This window comes from Puccinia triticina, chromosome 3A (assembly GCF_026914185.1).
Source record: "Puccinia triticina chromosome 3A, complete sequence".
Lineage (NCBI taxonomy): Eukaryota > Fungi > Basidiomycota > Pucciniomycetes > Pucciniales > Pucciniaceae > Puccinia > Puccinia triticina.
In genome coordinates, this window is record NC_070560.1 from 7,760,318 (window position 1) to 7,782,530 (window position 22,213).

At 47.5% G+C, this 22,213-nt stretch overlaps 1 protein-coding gene across 1 annotated transcript; it reads left to right on the forward strand.

Moving 5' to 3' along the window:
* Positions 1-4,904: 4,904 nt before the first annotated feature.
* Positions 4,905-5,204, forward strand: PtA15_3A831 (uncharacterized protein; the record flags this gene model as incomplete). The annotated part of the gene is made up of 1 exon (XM_053167838.1): positions 4,905-5,204. The coding sequence occupies one exon, from the start codon at positions 4,905-4,907 to the stop codon at positions 5,202-5,204; it is 300 nt and encodes a 99-aa protein (XP_053019015.1).
* Between the last annotated feature and the right edge of the window lie 17,009 nt (positions 5,205-22,213).

Genomic DNA, 22,213 nt, shown 5'->3' on the forward strand with positions numbered 1-22,213 from the left:
AAAATGAAACAAGGTCAGGCCGTCAAGAGGAGACAAGCTCGATTTGTTAATGTAAATGCCCACGAGCGAAGGGAAACAACTGCTCGAAGGCCCTACTTGACCAACGATCATTGGAGGAAAAAATCTAATCAAGAGACAAAAGGATGGGAAAATACCTACCACTTGTTGAAGTATGCTTATATCCATTTCACTGTATGCTTCAACCATAACACTAGCAACTTGTATATAGCTTATACTAAGTTGCTCTAGGAGTTTCCTTCCTTTTCCTCAGTGAATCAGATCATATCCTTTTCTCACTCCTGAGTGCCACTCCTGAGTGTCACAAGACTGTTTAGTCTGTGAACTTCAGTGTTCATCCCATTGTTCCCTCAACAGGTTATGAGGCCCATTCGCTCAACCTGCTCTCGACAAATTTTTTTTTGCCATCAATCGGTCTCGCGCACTCTAGTCATCAACCCGGAACCACCTTACTTTTGACTAGATTCAATGCCTGCTTGCACCACTCAGAATCCCGCTGCTCTTATTGGCAATGTCCCAGTCCTGGACGGCAACTCGGTCGGTTTCCCTGCCTGGCGCACCCGACTCGAAGAGCTCTTCGCCATTCAGGGGGTGCACGATATAGTAACTGGAAGGCTCCTCCGCCCTGAAAGCGACTACAAAGATAAGGACTCCAAGCCGGTAACCCAAGGATCTCATCGACTGTACTACGCTGAAGAATCCGGGTCCAACTGGGACGCATTATCGGACATCGCCAGAGCGACGCTGAAAATGACTTTGTCTATTGATCTCGCGATTCGTTACAAGGATACTAAGCCTGTCAGTGTCCTCTTCAAAACAATCTGTGATGCATATGAAAAGAACACTCGAGCGCGCCGCATGATGCTTCAGGATGCTTTTTGGACTGCTCGTCATGATCCCAACAAACCAATCGCCACATGGATTGCACAAATCAGAAACTCGGCTTCTGATCTCAAGTCGGTTAAACTGCGGACCAACAAATCTGCGATCGCCTCCTTCGCGGACTAGACGAGTCGTGGAAGCCTATCCAAGATCATCTCGTATACTCTCCAAACAAGATGTCTCTCGATGATGCTATTGGAGCGCTCGAAGCACACGAGGTCTCAATGCAGGTGTCGTTTGATCATACTCCTGAAGCCTTTGCGTCCCCGGCGGTTACAAGGAAGAAGAAGCCAGGCTGCTGGAACTGCGGCAAAATTGGGCATCATTCGTCAGCATGTCCCAACCCTCCGGCGAAGAACAAAGGGAAAGCTAGATTTGAAACTCGGGCAGGCGCGGTGTCTACGGTTCGTCTCGGCGGCGGCGGTTGAAGTGAGGACAAAGAAGATGAAGAAGAAGACGATGACTTTGATAGAGAAATTGACGTCGTTTGGGGGTGAACCTGAAGTAGAAGAAGATTTTTTTTTTCATAGGAAGGGCAACTCCGGCACAACCTGATAGTTAATTCCTCAATGGCATTTTAGAGTATATCTATTATCATGATAGTTCCCTCTTCTTTAGTGTCATCGGATCTCTAACTTGATTGTAAACTTTTAATTTCTGTCCCCATGAGAAATATGCCTTACTAGTCACCTTAAGTAGTCTGGGTATTTCATTTATAGTAGTTCTGGTTTTCAGCAAGGGGGTGTGTTGAAGTATGCTTATATCCATTTCACTGAATGCTTCAACCATAACACTAGCAACTTGTATATAGCTTATACTAAGTTGCTCTAGGAGTTTCCTTCCTTTTCCTCAGTGAATCAGATCATATCCTTTTCTCACTCCTGAGTGTCACAAGACTGTTTAGTCTGTGAACTTCAGTGTTCATCCCATTGTTCCCTCAACACCACTCAGTCCAAATAGATCAAACCTAACTTAACTAAGTCCCTCCTTCTGTGGAGGAGGGACGCCGTCCCGCAGGGACCCTCCGAAGGAGGGACTTATGCGCTATGTTGCCCCTCTTGCCTGAGAGCATCAGGAAAATTGAGCTTTTTTTTCAATCTGCTGCACAGCCGCCATCTCTTATTGGGTGATTACAAAGTCACCCAACAAAATGAGGGGCTCATCCAGGAGAATCTCTGTGTCTTCTTCTTGAACTTGTGAGGGCCTTCAATGTCTGGTTAATTGTGTTTTTTTTTGATTTCGTTCCTCCAAAAAGACCAAAACAGCAAATCCTGTATGAATTGCCACATCCCATGGAACAAATATTCCGCATGAAATACAGAAGTTGAAATGATATTAAAAAAACACTAGAACCCTTGCAACATCACTGTCATATGTATACCAAAAAAATTGTCAAGAGTGTTGGCAATAAGGATAAGGCTCCAGATCACCTTTCCCATAGTGCCCAGAACCACAACCAACACTTTCACTGTATTCAGCAACAATGGAACTCCTACCAATACTCACGGTCAAGCCAAAGCCCAACAAACTACCCAAGGTCCTCACAAATATGACTGAAAATCAACTTGCCAAGCATATCACCACCAAATCCATCTAGCTGTATCATGACCAGCCCAAAGCTCTTCAAGTTAATGCAGTTTCTTTGTTGGTCCAAGGGAAAACCACCTTTGTTTGGGCAGGGACTGGGTTTGAGAATATCCGAGATGTTTTTTGGCCTGTTCAAGAAAAAGGTCGTGGTCCTAGTATTAAATCCATTGGACTCTTTAGGTGATGACCAGGTAAAAGTTCAATTTCTAGATCCAGATTTTCCACTTTTTTCAAGACTGATATGACAATTGTGATATTTATTAACTAGGTCCGCAAGAAGAAGCTGGTCAACATAACTGCAATAAATCTCAATAAGATGACTTTGAACTTGGAAACAGTAAAAAAGATCAAGAGAGGTTTATTTAGCTTCATTTATCTGGTGAGTTCTACAGAAAAAATACTGTTAGGCTGTCAGTCAATCAATTGATCTTGCATTATGGGTGCAGAGCCCAGAGGTTTTCCTCAACAGCTCGCTCTTCACAGAAATTTTTTTTAGCAATGAATTTCAAGACATCTTATTGTTAATTGTGGTGGATGAAGCCCACATGATTTACTTGTGGGGGCTTGTTGCGTCAAAAAAGAGCAAGACCCTTATCATCTTTGCGCGTCACAAAGATAAAGCCATGTTTAGACCCGGTTACGGGAACATAGGCATACGGCTAATGGCAACCAACAATGTACCGCTGCTTCTCCTATTGGCAACCTGCCGACCAGTGGCTGTATCAGCAATCACAACCAGCTTGATGCTTAAACTGACCGATATAAATATGATTAACGGCGAACTGACACGTCCTGAGATTCGGTTCATTCGCATAGCAATGACCTCTACGCTGAACTCCTGCGATGATCTCCTGAGGATCTTTGCGCTGCACACTACAACCCCGGCAGTCGATTCAGTCCCCATGATCATCTACTCAGGCACCCGCAATTGGACTTTTCAGGTCATGAAAGTAGTCAATGAGGCTCGCAAGACAAAGAAGCACAAGTATGACCCAAAGGATGATTTCATTTGCCGATACCATTCATTCACAAGCGATGAAGACAAGGTGCGCACTATGGAAGACTACAGCAGTGGGAAGTTCCCTGTTATTTCTGCAACAATGGAATTGGGGCTGGGCCAGAATCTCAAGCGTGTTCGGTGCGTAGTTCACATGGGACACGGGGACCCCGCATCCATTGTGCAGATGGTGGGGAGGTGTGGAAGCGATGGGAAGGCTGGCTTGGGGTTGTTATTTATGAAGCCTACGCGGAAAAATGGGAAGAACAGTGCGGGTGATTTTGAAGATGGAATGGTCCAGAATGATGATGACAGAATGGATGCTTTAGCTGTGACCAAAGTTTGTATCAGGATAGCCTTGACCGTGGACAACAAGTATGTATATTAATCAGGCTCCCTTGAATTAATAAATCCTGGAACTGAGATTCATTTATTTTGTGTTAGACTGGGTTAAATCCCCCTATCGCATGTGGACCCCAACTTTTTGGTAGAGAAGTTTTGCAAAGAAAGCCTTAACTTTAAAAAATGTGATTGCTCAAATTGTGAACCACAGGAGGCAGAAAAGCTCATGCAAGTCATCCAGCAAATGAAGGTCTCTAACTTTGATGCGCTTCTAGATGACCCTTTGTCTATCCGGCAAGATACTTCCATTATCACAATGACTCGCAAACACCAAACCCCGACACCCAAGGGTACATGTAGTTATCCACAGCACATGGCCACAGATCTGGAGCAACATTTGCTTCACAGTTTCCATGTATTCTACACAAATTTCTTGGGTCCTAGGCCTGAATTCCCGCCGTCCACATTCTTTGGGATTGAACATGCTAAAGCAATTGTCGATTCTATTGATCAAATTCGCAACGGAGAGGAACACAACATTTCACTTTTAGGGAGGCTCATAGGCGGACAGACATTCAACGGGCAGATTGATGCCCTTGATCTGGCAATCACCAAATGGATGGACAGCGAATTCTATCAACATCATCTTCTCACAATTGCGGGGCTGGATTCATACATTGAAGCCGAGTGCATTCGGATCCGCGATGAAATGGCTGCAAAACTATCCCAGCTGCAATCAGATGCAGCGGCCCGACGAGCAGACGAGAAGAAAGCCAAAGCATTGGCAAAGGATGAAGCCAAGGCACTAGTGGCCGCTGAAAGAGCCGCCGAACGTTTGCGCAAGTCGGACAACCAAGCCGCGGAAAGAGACAGGTTACTAAGCAAGAAGGCCGCGGATAAATTGCGTAAGGAAGAAGAGAAACACGCGAGAAAAAAGCAAGAGGCACAAGATCGTGCATTGGCCAAGACGCGCGCGGCCGAGGAGAGAGCCGCAGCGAAAGCAAACACACTTGGATTAGCTGAAGAGGAAGCCGCGATTCAGGCGCGGCAAATTGAAGAGCGGGAGCTGGCGCGGACAATGGAAGAGCGGACACTGAGGCGCTTCAGGGCAGAAGAAGAGAACCGGTTGGATGAAGAGGGAAAGGCCGCCGATCGTGCCACAAGGAGAGCGACCGCCGATGCAGCCCGTCAGGCAAACGCAGATCAGCTGGCCCAAGGAAAAAAACATCGTAGATTCACCCGCGAGAACAAACACGTGGGCGCTTTAGCTCGAAAAACCCAACGAAACAGTCAGAATATGGCCAAAGTGAATCGCGAGCGTCAGAATCACGCAAAATTTGCAGAGATGCGAGCCGAACTGGCCCGGGGCGGAAAGTGAAGGTGCGAGGGACACGCACAGTTTCAGATGTTGAGAGAGTCAAGACTTTCTGCAATGGATGATTTGTCACTGAAATCTCCAAGCTCCAGTTCAGCCGGGATATCTGTGTCCATCATTTCCTCCTGTAAAGCATCCTCTTCAAACATTGACATGATACCTTTGGAGTAAGGGAGGAATCTAGCCAGTCCAGTCTTCATGAATTCTTGCTGCATTTTCTTCATACCGTTTGAGTAGAAATCTTCCACAGCCTTGGGGTCACCCCCTTCTGGTGGTGTTTTGCCTAGCCGCTCGCACTCTGCCATGCGGCGAAAGTTGTTTATTGAGTCCAATTTCAGTTTGTTCTTGTGTGACTGGTGTACCACTTCAGCGCCAGATTCTAGTTTGATGAGCTGGAGTAGGTATTGGAGCTGAGCATAGGGATTCATCAGCTATGCAACACTGCAAGAGCTACGCTTCGCTACAAAAAGCGGCGCTTTTGCGTAGCGAAGCGGAAACACGCTACTCTGGATCCAGAATAGCGTTAGCGCTAGCGGAAAATCGCTACTTTGAGCGGTAGCGAAGCGCCAGAACCACTACTGCAGTTTTGGCCTGCGCGTAGCGAAGCGCTTTTTTTGCCGCTTCGCTACAGTATAGCGCAGCGGAAAAATTGACGCTTTTTGGCGCTAATAGCGCTTTTTAGCGCCAAAAGCGTAGCGAACCGGGTCGCTTCTGTGTCAAAAGTGTAGCGGGCATCTCTGCCTTTTGGTGGAAAATGCCAGAAATAGTACACAAACGTCAATCCTCCATCATTTTATGATGTGCAGTATTGATGTTTGACTGGTGCTATGGTAGCGCAGCAAAATCGCTACAGTAGCGTTTTTTCCGCTACTATAGCGAGAAGCGTAGCGAATTGCCGCTACTCTGCGCTAAAAAAAGCGTGCTATTTTCTTTAATTTTTTCCCCTTAAAAAATGTAGCGAATAGCGAAGCGCCAAGTCCGCTACAAAACGCTTAGCGAAGCGAGGCTAAAACCGCTGCGCTTTCGCTACGCTGCCGCTTTTTGTAGCGTAGCTCTTGCACTGTTGCAGCTATGCCAGAAATCGGGAGTATCCAAAAGGACGCTGGTGCTTACAAGATGAATGTTACTAGAGAATATGTCTTTTAGCCTGTCAATATCTGTGCCAATTCCTGAGTGATTGAAGAAGTATTTCAACCACTAATTTTGTACCTCAAGGTAGAAATCGGTGGCTACAAAGTGTCCCAGCTTCCCTGTAGGCGACATGAGGAGTGTATTCAAAACCAAATGAGATAGAGATTGTGGAAGAATGTATTTTAACAAGATGATCAGCTTTGGAAGGTGTTTTGAATAATGTGGCATTCCCCCAATCCCTTGGCTCATCACGGCCCATTGTTGCCACATGAACATGAGACGTCCATAATCCCCATCCTTCATTGGCCGATTGGCCTCTATTATGGTTGCAAAATCACGGATTCAAAGTAAGAAGTTCATGTGCGATGTGCAGTTGAGGGCCAGAGCCGTCTGGCGAGCTTCACCTGAGCAGAACCGCTCATATGTGAGCTCAGTCCAGTCATGGATTGTTTCACTAGAGATATTGAGCAATTCAGCAGAAAAAGGCTCATGAGCCCGGTTTGCTACCAGGCTTGCGGTCCCACAATCAGATTTGGATCAGCTCTTTGCTCATCATCTGAGACTCAAAGGTTTACAGGTGGGTGGAACTCACAGGACGCAGTACAAGAGTGTTACCTCGTGAAATTTTTCAACGTGTGACAGCATTAGGTTGAAGTCTTTCTTTGTTACCGGCTTCTCTGTGGGAATTCCGAGTGCATGAAGTGTGCGCCATGCCCCGGTGTCCCGGTTGTGCTTTTCATTCCCCCAGTGACCCAGGAATATTGCTTGGGAGAGGTTCCACAGAGTGTGTGCGGCGCCAGGGATTGTGAGCACATTATCCAGACTGTTGTGGTCACCCAGGGCTGGCATCCGCTGCTTTCTGAGACTGTCAAATATGTTGCAAGATCCAAGATCCCCTTTGATGATCTGGAGGCGGGAATGGAACTGCTCTGTGTTCCGGCCACTTTGCTGAATTACGCCGGTGAAGACCTCACCAACGCCAATTGCTGAGTTGTCTGAAGCTAGCATGAGCTTGAGCATAGATATATTTGGGTTGTCCGGCGCAATGGGATTAACTTCAGGTGGGTTCTTCTGAAGCGGGACTTGTGTATCGGTGGGATTGGCAATGTACCTCAGAATGACCCAAGTGATTTGAGATTTCAAAGTCTTTTTGAAATGACCGGTGCTCTCACGCGTTGGGGCAAACATGTCTGGTCGAATCACAAGTTCTTTGCTGGCATGTAGGGCTTGGTTCATGGCTTCAACAGTAAGCTCGTCCGGATTAAGATTTGATACTATGCTAGGGGGAATCGAATGGACATAACCCCATGTTCCATGGAACATTTGGCTAGTGTGACCGATTGATTTCATGTGAACTTTTTCTTGAAAATCTAAATTGTCATAACATAGTAAGGGAGCAATCAAGGGGGATTTTTCCAACTCAAATCTAGCCTTCAGCTTTGTCTCAGCCTCCCGTCCAAGACTCTCAAGGGCAGCATGGGCTGTTCTCCGGGACGAGCTGATACCGATGAAGTTTAGGTAGCCGCTCACACGCTCGGTAACTCCTGCTGCAAGAAAAATTAGAGGGTTACTGAGTTGGAACCCGTTGGAACGACGATTTTCCCCAAAAGCAACCATTGCACAAATTGTGCAAGAAATCTGGTCATTAAAACAGAGAGGTATGTCAAACCCAGCTGCCATTTGGTGAACGCATACACCATTTCACAACATGACCCAACCACTCACTGTCTGAACGCGGTTGGCTCTCCTGGTTGCTGGGTCGCGACTTTTTTTGAGGACAGAACCATCAAAATCAGGCATATCATCCGATGGGTCGGCAGCATCTTCCTCAGTCGAAAGCTCCTCAACAGGATCAATTTTTTGATTTGCAGGGGCTGGGGCCTTTGCTTTTGGGACAGCCTGCTTTCGCTGAAGTTTGGCACAGAGCAGGTTGTACAGAAAGGGCATCCGTTCCGTAAGTTCATCATTGCGAAGCTTCCGTTCTTCCATTGAGAAAAATGTATTGGATAATGTTGTAGAATTGTGATACAAGCCATGGGGTGCCACCCCGCCGCGAGGCTTTTGGGAACAAACAATTTCGGTTGCCTGAAAATCGAAATTTGTGAGTCCAACAATCAAAGAAATCAGACCAAAAAGGAATATTGTCTACCTCAGACAAGATAAAATCTTCCCAGCTCTGACGTGTGTCCACGTGCAAACACGTAAGTTTTTTGATTGGCAAAATCAAGTCCCGGGTTGAGTCCCACCCTTTTTTGGTCCACAAGTGGCGTCTGATGTTCACGTTTTCATGATGTTGCTCCAGGAATGCGGCTAAGAAAGACTTGGGAGTTAGGTTATATTTTTGTATAACCACACAAATTATATCAAGCTTCTTGTTCATAGTCACCCAAGGTGCTCCGGGGCTCGCTTCATGACCAATGGTGGATGGTTCAACTCCAGGAGTGCTTGTGGTTGGTTCCGCCATGAGCGCCTGTTAATTCGTGACCTGGCAATAAAATAGAGGCTTGATGCTGGTTGCTTATAATGCTGGAGGGGAGGCCAAGAGCGCAATGAATGTGGCTCAGGTTAAAGCTACTATTGGGTATAAGGGCTCAAAAATTGTGAGTGGTGCTGGTTTTTGGATGGCAACTTGGGGATGATATCAAATGATCATGTGTTCATAACATGTTATAAGTACTCATGGGCTACAGTCATTGAAACAGCATAGTATGTTTCAGCACTGAATACAGTTTTAATGCGCGGAAGCGCCTGGAATTCAAGTGCCATACCCAAGAGGAAATAAAAATGTCACACAGCAAGATAGTGAAGATAGCTGATGGGATGGAGACAAAAAAAAATAGTAGGTACATGGGGACCGCTTGCGTGGTCCCAGAAATCAACGATGGGAAGTTACATACGTTACAATATCCAGAGGGATTTTTGTAACGTAACTTCCCACTGTTACCAGATAATGTGTTACTGTTATCTGGGAACATTGCTCCTTGGGCCGGTGGGTAGCGTGACAGAGGGTGTTTTCACCCTCAATACCCGGAAAAATAACGGAGATAACGCGTTAACCGCATTACCAGAGGTCAAAATGCCCTAAAAGGGGGAAAACTCCCCTTTTTTGCGCAGGTTGTCCTCCTATAATTGCGAGGGATAACGTAACTAAGCTAGGAAGAGAGGGAAAAAAATTAAAGAAAATGTAACGGAACCTTTGCCGCCGTCATGGTAACAATAACGGCAAGGATTCTGTTACTTTTTTGTTACGCTACCGTTACGGGTAGCGTAACCTCCCATCGTTGCAGAAATGAAAACAAGAAGGAAAAGCGTCCAGAGACGAGTGTGTGAGGTTGATTATGAAAAACTGCCCGCCAAAAGCTGAAATGCTCTCAGGCAGTCAACTTAGTGTAAGGGTCAGGTTCTGGGGGGGGGGGGGAAGGAGACGGGTTCTGGGTCTTCAGTCTGGGTTTCTAGCTATGAGATAAATTGCTAGATGGGGAGAGTATAGAGATCTCCCCCCGGCTCCTCTTTATGATGAGGAGCTGTGACATGTATGTGTAGCTACAAGACATGTCTAGGGATAGGCTATGGCGCGCGGGCGCGGCTCATAACATTATCCCGCCTTTAACGCCCAAGCCCCCAGCTCTGCGTCCTCGTCCCCGGGCAGCATTAAAAAACCCCGTGGGAAAAAGCTTAACCCTCATCTGAATCTCCTTGACCTGGTGTGCCTCTTCTCCGCCTCTGGGAATTTGATGTCGAAATCCTTGAGTAGCTGTTGACAGTGAGTGAGGTTGACTGCTGGTTCCCATGAGTTGTCCTCCGGCCCATATCCTTTCCACGCAATCAGATATTCCCGTTTCCCTCTCTTTCTCCGGCAATCCAAAATTTCCGCCACCTCCCACTCCTCTTCGCCCTCGATCACTACCGGTTCCGGCTCCTCCCTGGTGCGCCCGTTAATGGTGTCCTGAAGGTGTTTTTTGAGCACTGAAACATGAAATGTTGGGTGTATCCCTTTCATAGAGAGGGGAAGCGTCAGCTTATACACTGACTGCGAGATTTTAGCGCAAATAGGGAATGGGCCTAGCCACCGGTGCCCTAGTTTGGGACTTGGCCTTGTAGTCGAGATATTTTTGCTATTGAGCCACACGTAGTCGCCCACATTCCACTCTGGAGTTGATCTGACATTCCGGTCGAATTGTTTTTTCATCGATTGTTGTGCTTCCTCCAATGATGCGGTTAACTCCTCTTGTACCGTTGCCAACGTCTTGAGCCTTCTTTCCACTGACGGTAAACACTGTTTGGAAGACGGTATCCCTCCTATTGTCACATCAAAGCCGTAATTTGCCTTAAAGGGAGAAATTCCTGTTGATGCGTGTCTGTTGTTATTGTGAGAGAATTCGGCCAACGCAAGCAACGGTTCCCAATCGTCTTGATGGTAGCCGATAAAGTGCCTCAAGTATGTTTTGACAGATTTGTTGGCGATTTCTGATTGGCCGTCCATTCGAGGGTGATAAGTTGTCAAAGGCTGTAGTCGGATGCCTAATCTCTGACTGAGCTCCTTGGTGATTTGAGATACAAAAACGCTTCCCCTGTCGGACACTATAGACTTTGGTGTTCCATGGAGTTTCCAAACATACCGGAGCATAAGATCGGCTAAATCATCGGCAGTCGTGGACTTCTTACAAGGTATAAAATGGGCCATTTTTGTGAGACGGTCCACGACTGTGAGTATACTGTTGCTGCCGTTAGATTCAGGTAAGTCGGTAATGAGATCATAGGATATGTCCGTCCAAGGGCCCGCTGGTATCGGTAGCGGCTCTAGCGTTCCAAAAGGTTTCTGCGTCGACGACTTGACTCGTTGGCACGATTCGCATCCGTCAACATACCGGTTGACAAACTTCTTCTGTGACGGCCAATTGAAACATCGCCGTACCAACGCCAGTGTCCTGGCTCTCCCCGGATGCCCCGCCGTACGACAGTCATGACGGCTCTGCACGATTGCAGTCCTGATTGTCTTGTCTGCCGGGACTTCTATCAGACCTCTCTGGTAGAGTACGCCGTCCTTGAAGCACCACTCCTCTGTCCCACCCGATGTGTCCTGACACTGTCCAATCAACTGAATTAGTCTTTGGTCTTTTAGAGTGGCTTTGCGGATGGAATTTATCAACTCTACGTCCGTTGGAATTAATTCTCTGTTGTCCTCCTCATGCGTGACCCCCAGTACATCCACTTCGAACCACCGGTCCGCGTCTTGGAGGTCAATTGAGTCGTCAATGAAGCAGTCGTCCACCTCGACGTAGTCGGGCCCCATCTCTGCTATTGCAGTGAACGTCTCCGGAGTGATGTTTTCCGGCTTCAACAATTGGCCGAATGTGAGCTTCTCCTCCCCCGTAGGGGCTAGGTCCGGGCGTCTCGATAGTGCGTCAGGCTTAGCACTTTGGCGTCCTGGTCGAAAAACGATCTCGAAGTCGAAGTTGCCCAATGTTTCTGCCCATCGGACCTGGCGGCGAGTGAGGCTTTTAGTCGTCATAAAGCTTTCTAAATTTCGGTGATCCGTGTACACGATAGCTTTCAGTCGATTCGGATTTCCCTCTAAGTAGTGTCGCCACTCCTTAAACGCCGCCACAATAGCCAAAAGTTCTTTATCAAATATTTCGTAGTTCCTTTCAGCTTGTATGAGGGACCGAGAGAGGTACGCTACGGGATGCAATTTGTTGTCCTTATCACAGACTTGCGATAGTACTGCTCCTAGTGCGAAATCGGAGCAATCGCACTCCAGCAGGAATGGTTTGTATGGGTCGGCTATTTTCAAGATTGGCGCCGTGGTAAAAGCGGTTTTCAACGTCTCAAACGCCTCCTGGCACCGTCCGTCCCACAAGAATCGTATGTCCGCGCGTGTTAAATCATGCAGAGGCCTGGTGATCTTGGAGAAATTGCCTATGAAACGTTGGTAGAAGTTGGCAAATCCTATAAACCTTTGCAATTCGGTCACTGTCACTGGGGCTGGCCATTCGGACACCGCAGTCACTTTTGCCGGGTCCATGCGCACTCGGTTGCATGATATCAGTAGGCCTAAGTACTCGACCTCCGAGCGCGAGAATTCACACTTTTCCGGTTTGAGCCAAAGTTGATGTTTGCTGAGAGTATGTAAGACACTTCTAACCGCTGCCTCATGCTCCACGCCCTTCTGGGTGTAGATCATGATGTCGTCCAAGTACGCCGCAACGTCCTTCCCAATCCTTCCCAATAGAATATCTTGCATGAAGAACTGAAAGAAGCCCGGCGCCCCTGTGGGCCCAAATGGCATTGTCAACGGCGCGAATTGTCCGGCCCGGCAAACAAACGCTAATTTTTCTTCGTCGCCTTCTGCCACCCGTAGATTACCGTAAGCGTTGCGTAGGTCTAGCTTAGTGAACTTGTCAGCGTCGAGCAAACTATCCACAAGGTCCATTGTAAGAGGTAGTGGATACTTGTTTTTGACTGTCACTGCATTTAATTTGCGGTAGTCAAAACATGGCCTTAGGTTGCCATCTTTCTTCCCAGTGAATAGTACCGGTGCCGCCCAAGGGGAAGTTGTCCGTCTTATGGTGCCGCTTTCCAAGCCTTCTTTAATGAGTGTGTCGAGTGCTTCATTCTCGGCTGGGGATAGGGGGATGATTCTGCTGGTCTGTGGGAGCGTTCCTGGAAGTAACTCTACTCTGAAATCATACTTTCGACGGGGGGGTAGCCGCAGAGCATTCGACTTGCGAAACATATGCAAGTAGCTGTGGTAGCATTTGGGCACTAGCTCTTCTGCCGTCAATGCTGGTGTCGAGGATTTCGCCTCTGCCGCTAATCGAGCCGATGTGGACCACGAAGCCTTGGCCGCCCATACATCCGGCGCCGCTCCGCTGTTTGTCTGTGAGAATCCTAGAAAGTGTACCCGCTTGCCAGTTGTTCCTAATTGGTACAGTGGGTAATGAGGGATAGTGGAATCACATCGCGGGGGTGTAATCACGCACGAAACGTGCACCCCCTCGTCATTTAACCTAGCGGACCTCACGGGCTCCTCCCCGTCTCTTGAGGTGTTTGGCGGTGTAGACGAAACCTGTGCGGTTGCAATGCTGTCTTCCACTGAGCCTAGTGTGGCGCCCGCGGTGCAATCCAGGTGGTCTGGCTGTGGTAGTTCTAAAAGGAGATCCTGTTTGCCAGTTGTCCCTACCACATCTGATGAAAGAGAATGGAAATCGGGCTCACATTGCGGGGGCGTTATCACACTAAAAGTGTGCACCCCCTCGTCAATTGTCCTCGCTTTCCCCACTACAGGCTCCTCCCCGTCCTGCGAGGATTTTTTCGGACAAGACGACACCGCGTCAGCGGTGGCAACCCCTGATGAATCCGTCCGGAACCGGCGTCCACGCCAGTCGATAAGGTGTCCATGCTTCTTGATCCACGGCATGCCGAGGATGCCGTCATAGGAGTCTTTGAGTTTGGTTACTATGAAAGTTGAATGCGTTGGGTCATTGTCGAGAATTAGGTCTATTTCGCGGGATGAAAGACTTTGGGACCCGTCGAATCCGGTGATAGTCCGCTCAATCCCTGCGGGTCTAGTGGTGAGGCCCAGCCTCTTGGTGAATGATTCACTCAAGACATCGTGAGTGGCTCCTGAGTCAATAAGAAATGTAGCGTGTGGGGCGGTTGTGGCACTGGGATGGTGTAGAGGAAGAAAGGAGAGGCATACGAAAAGCCTTGGATCGATTGCATGGGGTACTACAAATCTACAAGCTCCAATCTGAGAAACTACATCCACCCTACCGCTCGGGGGAGGCACAACCTTCACACCCGAGCGTCGCCATTTTTTGATCCCTCCGCCCTCCCCACCTCCTCGGTCGTCCTCCCTTTCTCCGATAATCGTCGTACTTTGTCCTCCAACTCCGCAATCCTGGCCGCTGCCTTGCCTTTCCCCTTTGGTCTCAACGGGCACTCCCTCGCGATGTGGCCTTGGTCGCCGCATCGAAAACACAATCCCGCTCTCATCATGTCAGTCTTCTCCTTGACTGACAGGTGTCCTTTCATCGCCGACTTCATCGCCGAGAGGTCCATGGCATTTGGGTCCGGCGTGGGGGTAGCATCGATGGGAGCGGAATCAGTGCCGTTGATTTCGTTGTTGATCTTCAATGCGAGGTTGGCGAGGTCGGAGAGCGCCGTGAATTGGGCCCTCGCGATAACTAAGGCGAGCCAAACATCCTTCTTGAGTCCTTGCTGGTATTGGCTCATGAGGGTCGCGGTCTCCCATCCTGTATCCGGGGCATACTGGTTGAACTGGAAGGTGTAGTGGGCGACCGATTTGGTCTGTTTGAGCTGGCGAAGCGCCTTCTCCGCGCGTGGTTGTTGTTCGGTGTCGTAGTACATCATTTGAAAGGCGGTGGAGAATTCGACGTACGAGATTGGCTGACCCGCGAATAACTTTGCCGTGTAGGGTTGTGCCCAGGTGCTAGCTTGGCCGGTCAAGTAGGAGATGGAAAAGATAACCTTGCTGCGGTCGTCCGGGAACAAGCGAGGGTTGGATATGACATAGAGGCCGATCTGAGTCACGTAGACCTTGGCCTTGGCGCCCCTCGTGCCATCAAACTTATCCGGAACGCCTATCTTTGGTCCTTTCGCCGGGACTTCGACCAGGTTCTGATTAGCGGGTTGTTCAGGGATCACTGGAACAACGACCGGGGCGACCATTCCAGCTCGAGCCGCCGCCAATTCTGCCTCAGCTCGTTGACGAAGGCCGCGTTCTTCCTGAATTGTTGTTGACAATTCGTCCAGCCGGGCTCGGAGTGCCGCCATTTCGTCGGCCATGTCAGTGTAAGGATGTGGGGTTTTCTGTTGTCGATCTGTTTGGTCTTTGTTTCTGTGTCAGTTTGTAGTTCAGTGTTCTGGTTCGTTTGCCCGGTTCTGTTGGTGTTCTGGTTCTGTTCTGGTGTTTGGTTCTGGCCTCGTTCCCCGTATGGTGGTCTAGCAATATGTAAGGGTCAGGTTCTGGGGGGGGGGGGGGGGGAAGGAGACGGGTTCTGGGTCTTCAGTCTGGGTTTCTAGCTATGAGATAAATTGCTAGATGGGGAGAGTATAGAGATCTCCCCCCGGCTCCTCTTTATGATGAGGAGCTGTGACATGTATGTGTAGCTACAAGACATGTCTAGGGATAGGCTATGGCGCGCGGGCGCGGCTCATAACACTTAGCACGTAAGTCCCTCCTTCGGAGGTCGCTGCGCTCCCCCGAGGAGGGAAATTAGCTAAGTTACACCACAGGTGCAACAAAATATTTTGAAAACCAGTTTGATTGGTTTTCAGAATATTTTTTTTAATTGAGTCCAGACGTCCTGAAGAACGAGTCGGACTAACCATTTTCAGATATTTTCAAAATATTTCTGGAACCACCTGAGGTGGTTTTAAAAAGATTTTGGAAACCATTTTGGTTTGAAAAGTATTTCCAGAACCATTTGAAATGGTTTTTGAAACCATTTGGATGCTCCTTCTCTCACGGCACGGTTGTTGGGACCTTTTTGGCAACGGAATTTGTCCACAAACCAGATTCAGACCAATTTGGTTCTGACAACCACTATCCAATCAATTTGGTTTTGACAACCATCCCAAAAACTTTTGGTGCACCCGTGGTGTAGAGATCAAACAGACTGGGGAAGATGTGTGGACTGCTACATCGAATGCCTTTGGTTTGTTTGACGGTTGCTTGGGTTCTTGCAGTTCATCATTTTTTTATCTCAGTCTTGCCTTCTTGTTTCAGTTAAGGTGTTCAAAGTTGAAATCATAAAATTTTCATTACATAAAATCATAAAATCATAAAACTTTCAAATGATGATTTTATATGTACCATTTTAGAAATGTTGCTCTAATTTGAGTGTTTGGGTGTACATATTTTTTCACCTCAGAATTTTATGATTTTATGGTGTTATGATTTTATGAATGTCAACTTTGAACACCCTAAGTTTAAGTTCATCATTTTTCTCTATCTACCCTCGAAACATACTCCTAGTTACACCCGGCGATCCTTACAATTTTTAGATTTCTCTTCAGCCATTTCAAAGGTTTTTTTTCTGATTCTATTTTCTTTTCCCTCCGGCTTTTGTTTTCCGCTGAATTATTTATTCTTATCATTATTGTTGCTAGGCTTGATTTAAAACAAATGAAAAATAAAATAAAATTCTGAACTGTGGCTTTCTCACCAACGGTGCCCCTTGTTGTCTGGCTACATATTGCATGCAGTGATGCCCCGGAACCTCAATAACAACTGTTGCACCCCGCGTCGGCTCGGCGTCAGCCCCGAACTTCAGTTCTGGCCGACTCTGCCAACCAGCGTAACGTTGGAATCGAGGAAGAAGTCCTCCGAGAGGGAGACACCAGCCAACTACAAAAAAGTGGGATCCACGCCAAATTTCGCCGCATACTCCCACCGCCCCACAGAAGAGGGACTTCTACTTCGAAGTCAACCTGCGGTCCGTGTATGAAAGTTTGTGGTGCACTTAACCGAGTGCACATATCGGAGTCTTGACCCGCGAAATTAGGAATTTGAAGTGTTCAAATGATCCAAGTATATAGACAGAAGCTGTTAACAATTCATGTTTTCCTTGATGTGTGAGCAGGGAAGATTCAACTTGAGATCCCCCCAGCATCCGTCTGTCCACGTGTCTGCTTGACTTGGTTACTCCACACAGAGCGCAGGTGGGTTGGCCAGCTTGGTCTTTATATATGCTGAAAAAGACCATGGTTCTCACCCTCGACATAGCTGAGGCAACAAGCAGCATCACTTCGTCCTACTCTGCAAACAGTCCTCGAGACCACTGTTCAATCCCTGATAATAACAGTCCTGTTGCCTGAAAGTTAAATTGACATGAAGTGTTTGACATTGGCTACGGTCCTCGCATTAGCTGCGCTGGTCCCATCCTCAAACGCAGCCCTCCAATTCCTCGCCGGTCCCACCAAGGACTGGTGCCGCGGTCAACCTGACGACACTGTGCAAGCAGGGACTGACATCATCAATGGTGTGTGCGCGCGCTGCCGTGAGTTGAAATACAGATGTGGCAGATATTGCCCAGCCTATGTTGCTAGTGATGATGAATCATGAATAATCATGTTGCCAGTGCACAGAAAGAAAACTGAAGGAAAAAAAAAAAAATCCACAAAAAAATATGAAAACACAAGCAAAGAACACTGAGTAAATAAGAAAATGAGAAAACCAGAAAAAAAGAGGAAAAATCCTGAAAATTCAAAAAAGGAAGAAGAAAAAAAAAACACAAAGTGGTCACTTATCAGTGCTAACAAACCTGGGACCCATATGCACCACCACCCAATCAACACTAGCTGCCGCGGGGCCTCTGGCCAACCTCCCCTTTTGCTCAAGCTTCCTGTACCACGGGGGGGGTTCAAATTTTAGGGATGCATTCAATTTTACATAATAGCTTGAGACCCTGGAGGGGGTTAGTAAGTGTATCTAACTCACACTGGAAGCTCACTGATTACTTGGAACCATCCATTGTAGAAGTATACAAGGAATTTTGTGTTGCACATTTCACTGATCTAGGTCTGATGTAGATTAACTGCAATGTCTTATTTTTTATTTCCCCCTTGCAGAACTGCCACCCCTCCCAATAGAGAAAAACTGTTTGGACCTGGGTACTAGGTCTTTTTTTGCCCAAAGCAGGGACCAAGTACTGCACCCGGCACTGCTGTGGTGATTTATATGGACAGGTGTGGTAGATTGTCCACTTGATGATAGCGCGGGCGGGAATGCAAAAGCATCTGAGGTCAGAGTGCACTTTGATGACATAAGCACTGAGGATTATGTCAGAAAAGAATGTTAAGAAAGCTTATGGAAAGTTGCGCGTGGACAGAATGCACGGATTGGAAGTACGCGGAATTTGGATCAGAGTTTGGACCGGAGTGGATGGGCGGGGGTGGACCAAACTTGGGGACTGATAGCAGTAGGTGAGACAGGACAGGCAAAGTGGGTGGAGCTGGTGAGGCTAGGCAGAGGACGTGGGAGGTCAGGCGTCGGAGAGGAGTGGAGCCTGGGACAATGACAGGCGGAAAATTGGGTGGAGATGACGGACTAGTGTGGGAAAGTGTCAGATCTGCGGAATCGGGTGGGAACAGAGATGTGTGTGGAGGGAAGGAAGGGGTTGGAGTTTTATGGTTTCTCTTCTCTTTTCCTTTTCATTATCTTACTTACTACTCATAACTGTACTTACAACTTACAACGTACAAGATTACTAGAGTTCATGGCGGCTTCGCCGCTGCAATCTCAGGGCTCTCTCCTCACATTACACAAAAACCTTTCCAGGTGCAACCACACCAAAATGACTGCAGTGAAGAAAAATTGAAATCTTCATTACAAAGATTCAATAGTCCAATATTCTCAGGGTTAAGCCCCTGTCCAAATTTTTCCAGTATAATCTTCTTTTTTCAAAAATACATAAACTACCACTTATCATATTGGAGACTCTTATTTTAAGGCCTTCATCAATTTTCACCCAGGACTGATTTCAAGGACACAGATAATTTCCCTTGCCCAATATTGAGGATTTGACTTTTGCTTTTAGCATCAATAGCTGGCAGCTAAGCTGTACTAACAGGTCTCAACCTTCAATCCCCAACAGTTCAATCACCTGTGCAAAATCTTCCCAAGCCACAATTTATCCTCTATGCTTGCTGCATCTCCAACTCAAATTTCAAAGTCAGTTGAGTTTGTCATTTATATCATTCCACAGCAAGTTCTTTTTGTGAATTACCTGTTGAATCTTAAAACTACCCAGATAATAATACCTTCAGAGGATTAATAGTATACAAAAGAATGAAAGAGTAAAGAGATGAGGAAAAAGGCACGACACAGAGAGAGAGGAAGCGGAAAATCATAGGAGACCAAAGAAGGAGAAAAGGGGCATTATCAAAGGAATAGAAATCACTCTTGTCTTATGTTTAGTCATCATGAGCAAAAAGAAAAAAGAAACCAAGCAGAAAAACTGAAAGAAAGAAAAGAGAATACAAGCTGTAGACATTTTTACTTTGACTTGGTCTACTTCTAGTGCCTTCTTGATATCCTTTCACAAATAAATAACTCAAGATAATCAAGGGGCAAAAAAACAGGCTTGGATAACAAAATGATCTCTGCGCGCTGCTGCGACAATGATATATGGCTAGGTTTCAAAATGCTTCCTGGGGTCTCTTTTTGAGGATTTCCCCCTCTCCCAATAACTTGTTTTGTCTGCTTGGGATTGGCTGGTTTTCAAGTCAGCTGGTCAAGACATGCAAGACCTTAAACAAGTGGCCATCATTTTTTCACTTGTCTTTGATTTCGAGTCCTTTGACTCGTTGCAAGATAGTCATGGGTTGCTGGTCCATGGATTTGCTAGATTGTTCTTCCTTTCCCAAAGATTGAGGTCCTGATGTATGCAGGGGTAGCAGTCGCATTGGCGGCGGCAGTCTTAGAAAGCGCAGCAAACAAACTGCCTTCCTTACAGAAGGACGACAGAATGAGAGACAATGGAGAAGTATCACTTTTAGAGGTGGGTGGGGCGGCGGCTGCGGGAGCGGGGGCAGTGGCGGAAGGTGGAGAATTGCCATTTGTAGCCGGCTTGGAAACGCTCAATTTCAGTTGAGTTGCGCTCCGTCATTGGTGCTCTTCTCAAACTGCCGCCGGACGCGCTGTGACCATCTTAGGATCCCACCGGCGTGACCCGGCTTGGAACGCAATTGCTGCCCCTTGGAGGTGGGCCTATGTCCTTCCGAACTGGCTCGTCTTATCGGGACTTGAATATTCCGGTCTCGTCGTGTGTCTTGCCGCACCGGCTAACGGCTGTTGATAAAATTGGAGCAGGGGCCTAGCTTCCGAGGCGTCCTTGGTCTCTTGATGACCAATTCATTGAGACTCTAGATTAAACTGTAAGATGTGACTTGCGCATTTTCTCTGAATGCCGAGTTGCCGACCACCAAGACAACATCTTCCTTGACCTGTAGGCATTCTGCCTTGCAATAAAATTACATCCAAAAACGGTGAAGAACTTATACTCCTCGATAAACTGATCCACGTTTGCGTTGTGGAGAAGCATCCACTGGGAGAATTCTGTCTGGAAAATCGTGAAAACTGCGCAGCGCTGATTTCATGATTGTTCGCCACTGCTCCTGTAATCTTCTCTCAAATGAAACACGGCGGACCCCCCGGTCTGGCCCAGCTCAGTATGCTCGCGTGCTTGGACCTTGGGGACCTCCCCTTGCAGTCCGGTCACCTACCATGCCAAGATAAAACAAATGGCCGTGAGGGCCTCATCAAGACGAAGGCAGAGGCGATGCCAGCATGGTACGGCGAGCCCCTGCCAGAAAGCCAGGGAATATTGGACTGGTTACAAATACATACCAAGCTGTAAATATTTGGGCCTGGATAAGTCATTTGGGATGGGACTTATGAGTACGCAATAGAGTTATGACGTCAACATCTGCCCTGAGTTTCCTGACTCGGTGGCAACTCCCTCATTGGGTGGGAAGGAAGGCGTGTTGGCGGATTGGCAAGGCAACGGGATCAAATGAAATCGCGTAGTGGTCGCCATGTGGCTAGGGTACCGTGGCTTCAATGTATTGCCACGGCGCTGCGAGTAATGGATGGACAATTCGTGGCCAGACAGAGCTGGGGCAAGGGTATAAATAGCTTCAATTGGTGGTTCATCATCCCCCCAGGGCAGTCGAGGATGCTGCACTTCCAGCTAACCTTTGCCCTCAACCCCTCCGCTGTTGCGCGTGCGCAGTCTGAGGGGCAAAGAGTGGGCCCCCCACGGGTCTGCAGCCTTTGCTGCGGGCTGGGGGCCTTCACGTCCAACCTTTTTGACCCGCGCGCTTGACGCGGGCTGGAGGTTGAGCCTGGGCGCACAGCACTGCTGATGTTGGAAGGCTAGGTTGACAATTTACAGTGCTACATTTTTTTTTTTTTTGATTCATGTTGATTGAGGAAAATTTGTGGATTTTGAATTGGTTTTTTGTACAATGGGGAAGCCCTAGATTTTTTTTCTTCTATTTTGTGTGTTTACAGGGGGAACCCTTGATTTTTTTTTTTAGGGTTCTGGGAAATCTGTGTCTTTAATAAACTTGGATTAGAAGAGTTTTATGTGACCCTTATTTTTGCTTTACTTGATTAGTTGCTATTGCAGACTTGTGCTTGTGGAGTGTGTAGCTTTTACCACCTGTGGATTATTAAGCTATAGATCAGGCTCATTGCAGAGTGCTGAAGGCTAGCAAAAAATAGCAGTGCGGAGCCAAGGCATCAATAATCATTCGGCCTGTAAATACGTATTCTTGAAGAAGACAGAAAGTGGTCATTTCTACCCACTAACCATTATTTATTCTCACACCGCCTGGCGGGTACCAGCAGTACTTGAGGCGGGTGCCAGCGGTACTGTGCCTTTTCTCAGCTAAGATCACTTAAAAGTGACAGAGTAATTTTTTTAGAACTAAATATGGAGAGGGACTGGAGGGTACTGCAGTACGTGGCTTGGAAGATGTGTGTTTTTGTGTGGGATGGTGTTCAGATCAAGCACAGATGAGGGAGAGGAGAGGGAAGGGTGGCAGAATCAAGCTGGGCACTTTTCCATTCAATGAGCATCCACAGTCCATGGGAGCAGTACTTCAGCTTGAGCAGATTGTAGGCTGAAGGGGAGTCCAATGGGTGGGTTCCGCTTAGGGTACCTGGGACGTACCCCCCCCCCCCCCACTTTTAACAAAAAAACAGGCAGCTGGAACTGCCTGCACGGGTGCTTGCGGTACCCACCAGGCAATGCCAGGTACCTAGAGTAGAAACAGGTCCAAAAATTTATTCTCTACCTCCCAAAGGAGTTCTCACACCAGAATGAATCCCTTCCATACAATGAGTT